Source organism: Bos taurus, chromosome 3 (assembly GCF_002263795.3).
Source record: "Bos taurus isolate L1 Dominette 01449 registration number 42190680 breed Hereford chromosome 3, ARS-UCD2.0, whole genome shotgun sequence".
NCBI lineage: Eukaryota > Metazoa > Chordata > Mammalia > Artiodactyla > Bovidae > Bos > Bos taurus.
This window is the reverse complement of record NC_037330.1, coordinates 6,200,502-6,212,480: the sequence shown is the minus strand read 5'-3', so window position 1 is coordinate 6,212,480 and position 11,979 is coordinate 6,200,502. Positions and strand designations below refer to the sequence as shown.

Sequence of the window (11,979 nt, the reverse complement as noted above, 5' to 3'; positions counted from 1 at the left end):
GGCCTGTCAACCTCTTGACAACGGAGTTTCTTTGAAGTGAGCAATATTGACACATATGAATGAACTCATACCAGACTAGCAACTGTTGGCACTAGACCCAGTCACTCCAACCCATTTTCAGAGTTTGAAATGGCAAGTATTCAGAAAGGGCACATTAGTCTTTGAAATAACAAAAATAAGAAAAACCCAACAAATGTAGTCAGTGTTTACTCCAAGAATACAGTCATATAGTTGCTTTACTTTCAATACTCTTAGTGAATAACTGAATTAATAGGTTACAGATGTGTGAAACTAGGAGTTTTGTAAATGAAAGAAACAAAAGGAGGAAATACAAGACTAAACAATGTAATCTTCTACTTAAACATTTAAGATGTTTATTAATCCCTTAAAAATCACTTTTTTAATTAACTCACTATCCTCACTTAGTTACCCTCATACACAGTTGGTCTCTTTATTACTAGATTATGTATTGCTTATCAAATCTACTAAAGATAATAAAAAATGCTAGTAAGACTTATAATAATGAAATACAGCATTAAAAGTTTAAACCTACTAAAAATTGGCTATATGTAAGGCATGTACTGGTGATGGACAGGGAGGCCTGGCTGCAATTCATGGGGTTGCAAAGAGTCGGACACGACTGAGTGACTGAACTGAACTGAAGGCATGTTAGGGGTATAAATGTGTGTTTTGACTATAATACAATTCACTACTATGGTGAGCAAAATAAGGAGGGGAATGAGCAGTTGCTAGAAGATCAGATCATTTTGCAAAATGCAGGGTACTGTAAAACTCTATCTCACTTAGAAAGTCTCTGCATTTAGTCAAATTAAGTTTTCTGAAGATAATTAGCTATTTTGAAGATAATCATCATGTACTTAACAAACCGATGGCACCATCGGACAACTACCCCTTTTAGGTTTGACAAGATTTCTCCCTTTTAGTATACAGCCCTCTTGATATTGAGGAGGAAGACCACTGCAATGAGCAGCATGTTTGTGTTTTACATGATTGGAGTAAGCAATTTTGGAATTTTGCACTCACACAAATTTTAACTAATTTGAAAATGGAAACCTTGGGCCTACTTTTAGAGGCATAGATACGTTTATAAGCAGTCCATTGGCAATCTCAGGTCACTGATTTAGTACAGAATTTGGTAACTTTATGTGTGGGAAGGTCTGAGGGAATTATAAGAAGCCCCATGGATTGTGTTCAGATTGATTTTATATAAACACAATATATTCTTGGCTGTATCTCTTGTTTATAATCTCTAGTTAACACAAAGATGGTCTCAAAGGAAGACCAATGTTTTGAATGATGTATTTGCTTAAAAAAATCAAATAGTGGTTGCCTCATAAAATGCCTACCACATTTTACTAACCAAATTCAGAAAATAATGAGTGGCCTTCCTGGATCAGAATTAAGACAACAAATGAGATCAGTTAATCTCACTTGAAATTGGTTTTTCCACGTCCATATTCTTTTTCATCCCAATTTAGATGGCAATCCATTACCAAGTGGAACCACATTCAATGATATCATATTTCTGCTTTATGTTTCCCTAAGTAGAGTTTTTCTGTTGTTCTGACTGAGTTTCACAACAGCCTACAAGAGTAGAGCTTAATTGAGAACAGGGGCAGGAAGGGGAAACTGGAAAAGGAAGACATTGGGGCAATAGATAATTATCCAAAACAATGTGGGCAAAAGAGTAAGCAACCCTCCCTGGGGCTTTCCATCTAAGACTCTTTGAGCAAGCTGCTATAGGAAGATATGTGGGTTGCTGGAAAGTGCAGGGTGATTATGGGTGAAATAACTCTCAGGATGATTCTCACAGCCTGACTGCATTGCTACTTGATGAACTCCTGATAAAATTCAGAGCGCACAAAGCGAGGCAGCGAATCCTTCTCCATCAGAGCATGGATTCTTTTCTGGGCCACGTCAAAGCTACTTGGGGAAGGCTCCACCAAATTCTTCACTGTGATTTCCTTCGTGAAGTGATCAATATTCACCTGTGAGCCAGAAAACAGGGATCACTGAGTCAGCCCAGGTTGTGGGATTTGAGGAGGGGTAGGGAGAAAAGTGTTTCTCACATAACACATGAGGGGAAGAGAGGCATAGGAAATTAGAATAGCTTATCACTTCTATTTTATATACAGTAGGGTAAGGCAGCTGGTGCTTCAACAAATGCATGACTCAGATTACGATCTAACCAGTATTAGGCACCCAGTGTTAGAAATAAACAACTCATTCAGGCAGACCTCATATAAGCTTCTCAATAACCCTAAAAAATGAGTCTTTCCTTTTCTAGGCGAAAGACAGATAGATAGGGACTTCAAGATCACAGAGCTAATAAATGTATTTGAAGGCAGAGACTCAGAATTTGAATCTAGGTATCCTGCTGCCTAATCCCATAGTCTTCCTACCACAGCATTTGGTTTGACCCCTAATGGGGAGAATGAAGAGAGAGAAATCAGGGATCCAAGACTTTATGGGTGTCTCTAGAAGAATAAGGAAACTTGGTTTTTTCCTGAAACAAACAAAGACATGTGGTTTTAGCACAACATTCATAACAATAGCAACTGATATTTATTGAGTGCTGAGAACTTTACTTTCACCAGCACTGCACTGTGAACTCCTTGAGTCTTACAACTCTGAGAGGCAATACTGACATCCACATCTTACAACTGAGGAGCAGAAGAGTTAAAGCGATTTGCCCAAGATCATAAGGGGTAGTTAGAAGATTCAAAAGCCCAGCAATGTTGCTTTTGCCCAGGAGACTGGAGTGTTGGGAGGCATCATGGCTTATTTGGCCTGAATGCAGGGCCATTCTACACTGTGTCACTCCCAGGGACATCATTCATGCTAGGGTCCATGTGAATGGTCCCCTGGGCTTGTGCAATGTACAGCCTGCCTGGGCTTGCCTGAGTATGATTTGAGAGAAATCATTGTTTATCATGTTGTTATTCCAATGACTCTTTTACCTGAGTGTACAGAAGAAAGAAACAAAACCCAAATCAACCAATGGTTCTGAACTGAAACATTAGGAAGTGTTTGGGTCTCTCCTGGGCTGCTAAAGTTTCTTGATACTGAGAAAAGCTATCTGGGCTCAAAGAATTATGGAGTGTCTTTAGGTCAGAGTCAGGGACAAAGGTGTGACTGGAGACAGCCAGGCCAGAACAGACATGAGTGTCTGTGATCGAAGGTCCAGGACGAAGTGAGTTGAGGTGCTTTCCACAGGTGAGAGCAACCTGTGTGTTTTATGCAGGAATGGTGGAAGACTTCACAGACTGCGCTGGAAACGGCCTCAAAGGTGAGGTAGTCAGATGTCTGTCTTCAAAAGTGAAGACTCCAAGATCCAAAGAGGTCAATTTATATGCCTACAAACAGCTAATGAGGAATAGTCTGTTATTCTTCCTGCCACACTAAAGCAATGCTTCTTCCTTCTCTTTAATATATACTGAACTAGATGAGCAGCCAGACTGCTCATCAGCCAAAATAGTTGAAAATTTTAAAGCTAAAAATTATAAAATCTCTAACAATTATAAAGCTATCTATTAATCCTATTTTTTAAAGAATTGATATGTTTTTTAAAGAAGTGATACATATTTTAACCTCTCTAACACATAAATGGGAGAAGACAATGGCACCCCACTCCAGTACTCTTGCCTGGAAAATCCCATGGACGGAGGAGCCTGGTAGGCGGCAGTCCATGGGGTCGCACAGAGTTGGACACGACTGAAGTGACTTAGCAGCAGCAGGTATATATACACATACCACACACATACATGAAATTATTACAATTAAAGAGAATTGAGAATTAAAAAGCTTTAGTTAGAAACTTGCCCAAAGTCATACATCAAGAAAGGTCTGGAGTTGGTATATCTGCATCCATTCATCTCACAAACATTCACAGAGTATTTATTATGTAACAGGAGTGGGATTTACATCCCTCTGATGCTCAACTCAGAGAATGGAGGCCAAAATTATTTTCATTAGAGCCCAACGTCCTTATAATGAAGGCCATCATTTGTGTGTTCTAGTAACTCAGCAAGGGTTTTATTTATTTTGAAAGTCCATTCTTAATTTCTCATATTTTCATGATACCTATGAGTGTTCTAGTAAGGAACTTTGAGAACAATGTTTTCCTAGAGCTCAGAGCAGCTAGCAATAGCCTGGATGCATCTCCATCATTTGCATATACTCAAATCCTAGACTTCCGTGAAGAGGAATGAAGGTGGTAAGAAGATAGGTTGGAAATGGGAAATCAGTCAAAGTCAGGAAATTGTGTCAAATTTAATACTAACAGTACATTAATGTCCTTGGTAACATCACAAATAGAGGTTCCATGCTGACAGAACAGGCCAGCAGAAAGGCCATCAGAAGTAGGGGAAAGCCAATACATATGCATGGGGTGTGAGACTGAGGGGTAGAAGAGGGGATCTAGGGAGGATTCCAAAATTCCCTCAGTAAGACTAAACCCAGGTGCATGCTAGGATTCTCACTTTCTCAACTTGACCAGTAGTACTCTATACTCTGCTCCTCACCTCCACCTCCTATATCATGGAGGTGGCTCATCTGTTGGCATTAGGTATATAATCTAATTTGATTATTAGATTATAATAATCCATTCAGATAAAGTTGCCCTTTAAAAAGGATCAGTGATGAGTAATGCATTACCAAAGGAATACGTCTCAAATGATAGAACCTCAAGAGTCTAGAACACCTGTGAGAGAAAAAAGATATTAGGGTTTCCCTCTCTCAAATCATCTTAAGTTAATTACTGCCTGCCTAAAGGGTTTGCTCAGATTACCTCTGTACCTGACCCCAAATTTTGATGAAATGTTTGATGTCCAGATTGGATTACAGTGTGCAATGTGAAATCAGTGACCTGACCAAAACACGATGAATGGGTCTTGCTGAGGCCATCCTGAATTCCACAAAAAATCTTTTCAATTCAGTTTTACAAATAGGAAAGGGCAGATAAACTGCCCTAAAACCTCTTTGAAATCAATACACATCTTTAAGAGTTAATTAATATTGTATTGTCCTCCAACATCTGTAGCACTGTTACCATGTGATCATTTGGTTTTCATGAGTAGAAACCTTGTCCAGATCAGAGAGTAAATGAAAAAGCCCTAGGGGAGACCAGGGGGTGGTGGAGAAGGGGATGGAAAAGAGAGAATTTTCACCAAAAAAGAAAAGGAAGGAGAAAAGGAGAAAGGGGAAAAGGTGAAGTAATAGAAACATTTATCAGACATTAATTTGTTCAAATGCTGAGATATGTATTTTCACATCCACTGTTTGATTTCATCCTCACAACAATCCTGCAAAATAGTCTTCATTATCCTCATTCTCCCAAAGAAAGAAACTAAGTTCAGAGAGACTGAGTACTTCACCCAAGATCATACAACCTGTATTATCCTCATTTGTGATTACATGCTACTAAGAGAGACCCATACTGCTTAGAAAGTGGTCTAAACAGAGTTCAAGTTCACATCTGCTTGATTGTATTGCTCTCCCTTTGCATTCAGTAGGTGTTTAAGAAAGGTGGCCCACTTTCAAATAGGAATTACCTTTAGTTGCCCAATGTATTGTAGATGGAAATCCTTCCTGGGAAGTGGTTGAGCTGACCCCCATTGACCACTCTCACCCACCTTCCAGTCAGGACCAACCTCTTTAGGAGCCTCCACTTGGATGAATTCTTCATAAATTTTCTTTGCTGTCTCAGCCATCTTGACAGGGGACTTGATCTTCTTGTAATCTTCACAGGCCATCCAGAACTCAAGATTCTCCTCACTGAATTCAGACTTCAGGAAACTTTTGAAGCTGGCCAGTCCATCTAGCAAGGAAAAAGGTTATTTGAGGAAATGTATTCTATCTGATCTGTATCTATATCTGTATCTATCTGTATATCTGTATATATCTATATGTATATCTGTATCTATCATCTGTCTATCACTATATCCAATGTTGTAGCCTAGGTTTATTTGTAACACATTTCTGTTATTTGCGTAAGAACCTTACTAAAGTTAACTCATTTGTTAACCATTACAAACCTAAGAGGCAGAGGCTGCTATATCCTATTTTACAAATGAGGTCAGACAGATCAAGTAACTTTCTATTAGTTAACCAGCTGGTAAGTGGCAGAGCTGGGATTCAAATACAGACAGTCTGTATTTGGGTGATGAAAGTTTAACTGTACATAGCATTGAGGAACATTGTGAGTACTAATGCCATTCTGGATACTTACCAGTTACCAAAAAGAAAAAAATACACTGAAAACTTGATTTGGTAGTGTAAGGAATATTAATGTTTACTCTCATGTATCAACTACTCAGTTTTTTTCTTTCTAAAATTGATTTTTGGAACAAATACTATGTTCCAGGAATTATGGTAAGTAAAATAGACATGCTACTTGCCCCAGTGAAAGATTCTGGGGAGGTAGAAAAGAAAATGATGAAACACATACAAAAAATGTGTGCACAACAAAAGAAAGCAATATGAAAGATAGTAAGAGTAGTAAAAGGGTCCTAACCTGATTTTACATTTAGAGAAGGCCTATATGAGAAAGTGAGACAGGAGACCTGAAGGAGGAGTGGTAGGGCCCTGATGAAGGGGGCCCACATGTAGAGCAGTTACTACACCCATCAGTGAAACATCAGTCTTTAACACATATTAAATTAAGTGTAAGTATGACTGTTGTGGTTCTGTTTTCAGAGTACCGTTGCTCATGTAGAATATATTTCAGCTTGTAAACCCAGGTCTCTCTGCATTGAGGGCAGATTCTTTACTGTCTGAGCCACCAAGGAAGCCTATATATATATATATATATATATATATATATATATATATATTATACAATATGTATATTAGAGATTCTTGGGTCTGATCCTTTTGTTTTCTTTTTCTTTATTCTAACCTTGTTCTGCCGGAGAAGGCAATGGCACCCCACTCCAGTACTTTTGCCTGGAAAATCCTATGGATGGAGGAGCCTGGTAGGCTGTAGTCCATGGGGTCGCTAAGAGTTGGACACAACTGAGCAACTTCCTTTTCACTTTTCACTTTCATGCATTGGAGAAGGAAATGGCAACCCACTCCAGTGTTCTTGCCTGGAGAATCCCAGGGGCGGGGGAGCCTGGTGGGCTTCCATCTATGGGATCGCACAGAGTCGGACACGACTGAAGCGACTTAGCAGCAGCAACCTTGTTCTGCAGCTCTAAGCTCCAAAGTGGTAGATAAGTTGAAGGCAAGGTCAGGAATTAGGAAGGCAATGAAAATGAACAAAGGAAAAATCATTTTATATCTTCAATATTTTCCTCCTTTTAAAGGTGACATATAGATAGATAGTTAGATATATATGTAGCTAGATAGAGAGATATAGATAAATAGGTAATTGATAAATAGATACTTTTTTTAACCCCAATTCTAACAAATCTGTATGTACTGAGAGAGAATCCACACACATTTATTATGTAAGGTAAGTGGACTTCTAAAGGAAGGAGAGAAAATTTTAGCTCCCCACAGACTATATCAGAGTTACAGGCACGCCTGGCCTGGCGTTTGCCTCCCAGGCTGAAGGCTGGACTGACTGGAACCTCAAGGTCTACATTTCCTCTAACTTGTCCCTCATCAGAAAACACTTCTACAATTCATTAGTTTTACTTGGAGAACATAGTCATGTACTGAATTCACTTCCTTTGACCTAATTTCTATTTCCATTCTTCTTGAATATTTCTCCCTACTTCTTTTTATAGATTCTAACTTTCATTCATTAGTCATTGCCCAATACATCAATTTCAAACAATATGCAAAAAATATCATGATTAAGCCAGAAATATAGCATTGTCAGTTTTCAATTTTCCTTCTATACATTTTGTCTTTATATCCCTCACAGTTCCCAGCAATTGCACTCAGTTTTAAAGAAACAGAATTGCTGAATTATAATTAACTTGGATTAGAGTCACTGACAATTCTGGATCCAAACAAGAAACTTTGCATTTTAATCCCTTCTCCCTGTAGTTAATATAAAAACATTTTTTTTTAAATTGAGCAACACCTAAAAATACACTGGGGAGTGATGGTAGGTATGATAAACAATTTTCTCTAATAACTGACCTAGAAGAATTGCTTTAAAACCACTTAATAATGTTCACCAGAATAAGATCAGATATATTTTCCCTCACTCCTGCCCATATTTCCAGCACTATGTGATTTCATAAGCCTTTCAGGTATGACTTAAATCAAATCCCTTATAACTATACAGTGGAAGTGACAAATAGATTCAAGGGACCAGATCTGATACACAGAGTGCCTGAAGAACTATGGACAGAGGTTCGTGACATTGTACAGGAGGCAATGATCAAGACCATCTCCAAGAAAAAGAAATGCAAAAAGGCAAAATGGTTGTCCAAGGAGGCCTTACAAATAGCTGAGAAAAGACAAGAAAGGAAAGGCAAAGGAGAAAAGGAAAGATATACCCATTTGAATGCAGAGTTCCAAAGAATAGCAAGGAGAGATAAGAAAGCTTTTCTCAGTGATCAGTGCAAAGAAATAGAAGAAAACAACAGAATGGGAAAGAGTAGAGATATCCTCAAGAAAATTAGAAATACCAAGGGAATATTTCATGCAAAGATGGGCTCAATAAAGTACAGAAATGGTATGGACCTAACAGAAGCAGAAGATATTGAGAAAAGGTGGCAAGAATACACAGAAAACCTATACAAAAAAGATCTTCATGACCCAGATAACCACGATGGTGTGATCACTCACCTAGAGCCAGACATCCTGGAATGTGAAGTCAAGTGGGCCTTAGGAAGCATCACTGTGAACAAAGCTAGTGGAAGTGCTGGATTCCAGTTGAGCTATTTCAAATCCTAAAAGATGATGCTGTGAAAGTGCTGCACTCAAAGTGAAAGTGAAAGTGATGTCGCTCAGTCGTGTCCAACTCTTTGCGACCCCATGGACTGTAGCTCACCAGTCTCCTCCATCCATTGGATTTTCCAGGCAAGAATACTGGAGTGGGTTGCCATTTCCTTCTCCAGGGTATCTTTCTGACCCAGGGATCGAACCTGGGTCTCCTGCATTATAGGCAGATGCTTTACCATCTGAGCCACCAGGGAAGTCCATATGCACTCAATAATTTGCTGCACTCAATATGCCAGCAAATTTGGAAAACTCAGCAGTGGCCACAGGACTGGAAACAGTCAGTTTTCATTCTAATCCCAAAGAAAGGCAGTGCCAAAGAATATTCAAACTACCACACAATTGCACTCATCTCACACACTAGGAAAGTAATGCTCAAAATTCTCCAAACCAGGCTTCAACAGTACATGAACCATGAACTTCCAGATGTTCAGATTTAGAAAAGGCAGAGGAACCAGTGATCCAATTGCCAACATCCATTGGATCATCAAAAATGCAAGAGACTTTCAGAAATATATCTACTTCTGTTTCATTGACTACATTAAAGCCTTTCACTGTGTGGATAATAACAAACTGTGGAAAATTCTGAAAGCGATGGGAATACCAGACCACCTGACCTGCCTCCTGAGAAATCTGTGTGCAGGTCAAGAAGCAACAGTTAGAACTGGACATGGAAAAACAGACTGGTTCCAAATCGGGAAAGGAGTATGTTTATTGCTTATTTAACTTATATGCAGAGTACATCATGAGAAACGTTGGGCTGGATGAAGCACAAGCTGGAATCAAGATTGCCGGGAGAAATATCAATAACCTCAGATATGCAGATGACACCAACCTTATGGCAGAAAGTGAAGAAGAACTAAAGAGCCTCTTGATGAAAGTGAAAGAGGAGAGTGAAAAAGTTGGCTTAAAACTCAACATCAGAAAACTAGATCATGGCTTCTGGTCCCATCACTTCATGGCAAATAGATGGGGAAGAAATGGAAATAGTGACAGACTTTATTTTGGCGGCTCCAAAATCACTGCAGATGGTGACTGCAGCCATGAAATTAAAAGACGTTTGCTCCTTGGAAGAAAAGTTATGACCAACCTAGACAGCATGTTAAAAAGCAGTGACATTACTTTTCCAGCAAAGGTCCGTCTAGTCAAAGCTATGGTTCTTCCAGTGGTCATGTATGGATGTGAAAGTTGGACCTTAAAGAAAGCTGAGCACTGAAGAATTGATGCTCTTGAACTGTGGTGTTGGAGAAGACTCTTGAGAGTCCCTTGGACTGCAAGGATATCCAACCAGTTCATACTAAAGGAAATCAGTCCTGAATATTCACTGGAAGAATTGATGCTGAAGCTGAAACTCCAATACTTTGCCCACCTGATACAAAGAACTAACTCATTGGAAAAGACCCTGATTCTGGGAAAGATTGAAGGCAGGATGAGGAGGGGACAACAGAGGATGAGATAGTTGGATGTCATCACCAACTCGATGGACATGAGTTTGAGTAAGCTCCAGGAGTTGGTGATGAGCAGGGAAGCCTGTTGTGCTGCAGTCTATGGGGTCACAAAGAGTCGGACACAACTGAGTGACTGAACTGAATGAACTGAACTGATGTGTTATCATTTAGTGACACAGGAATCAATAGTACATGCTGAAAGAAGAAATAAAGACTGAGTTTTCTCTCTGTCATCCTTAAAGTTTTTATTGTTCCTTGAACAAAAGGTGTCAGTTAGTCTCTGCCTAAATGAGAAAACTCCCAGGCACTTTCCAGCTGCTGGGAAATGACAATATGAATGAAGTCTTATGAGCTCCCACACTATCAGGTCTAAGACTGCAGAGGAAGCAATAACTTCACAGAATAAGTGTAGGGCAAATTAACTCTCATTAGCCTCATGTCCCCATAACATAGTGATTCAGGCGTTCTGAATCACCCTTTCCACATCTTTGAAAAAGGTAGGGCTAAAATTCTAGTCCTCCAAAACATTGTTATTTATGACCTGAGGATACATTCCAGGATGCCACAACAGTAACATTTACCACATTACCAAGACATCCTAGACAGGGAATGAGCTCAGAAAATAACATTTCCTGGATTCACGTAAGAGAAGTGATCACTTTTTTTTGTTTGTTTTCCCATGGGATTATTTGCTACTATGACTCTTTCTCCCAGAATGCTGTTGATTATCTGAGTTCAAGATTCGAGTTTCACTTATCTTTGCCCCTCTTTCAAAAGTATCCCACCTCTTAGTGTAAATCTGTGGATCTAATATTTAATAAAGGTTCAAACTGAATAAAATAAGACTCACTGAGATAAAAATTTCCTCCTATGTCTCAAAACTGAAGAGCACAAACATTAAGGAAAAATAAATTTACTGATTATGCTATTGCTGCAGTATTTTATTTCATGGGCAAGTTACCTAAACTCTTTCTGTCTTGGTTGCTTTTTCTGAAAAATACAAATTGTTTGCATATCTAAGTGCTAAAATTATTGAAATCATTAGATAACCTAGTATATGCAAAATGTATAGAACAGTGACTGAATAATGAATGTAAGCTATTGCTTTCTTACAACTATTGCTTTAAAGAAAGTTGTGACTACTAGTGAGTAAGATGATGATAAAGAACAGCCAGACAAAAGAAGGGAGAAAATTGGAAATCAAAGAAGAGAAGTAGAGGAGAATGCAAAGACAGAAACAAAAAGAGGAGCCAAATCCAGGCTATTCCATTCCCCATGCAAGAGTCCAAATCTCAAAGATGTTTCAAGAAAATGTTCTGACCTTTTGGAATTCCTGGGGCAAAGAGATTCACATAAAAGTTATGTGGCTACTGGGCTATGTTTCATTCTTTCTCTGCTCTTAAAAATAGTCACATGGAAGAGTTTAATGTCACTGTCTCATTTAAACTCCCACATGCAATCTGTTTTTGTATTTAAAAAGCAGTGCATCAGTTATGTGCCCCATGGACCTTCAAAAAGAAAACAGATGGTTCTGTATATAAAACTGAAGACGAAAACATAAGAAATTGGTGTTTTCTCAGAACAGAGTCAAATACACTTGGCAATTAAA

The 11,979-nt window shown here is 38.8% G+C and overlaps 1 protein-coding gene and 1 non-coding gene across 2 annotated transcripts in view; both read right to left on the bottom strand.

The window, feature by feature from the left end:
• Nucleotides 1–351: 351 nt before the first annotated feature.
• The window catches only part of RGS5 (regulator of G protein signaling 5), a 53,051-nt gene continuing 41,423 nt past the window's right edge, over nucleotides 352–11,979 (bottom strand). The window contains 2 exon segments of the mRNA NM_001034707.2: nucleotides 352–2,009; nucleotides 5,673–5,839. Of these exon segments, the coding sequence (NP_001029879.1) occupies nucleotides 1,848–2,009; nucleotides 5,673–5,839 (329 nt within the window). The 3' untranslated portion in view covers nucleotides 352–1,847.
• On the bottom strand, nucleotides 9,047–9,119 carry TRNAY-AUA (transfer RNA tyrosine (anticodon AUA)). Its single transcript has one exon. It is a non-coding gene; the product is annotated as a tRNA-Tyr (tRNA).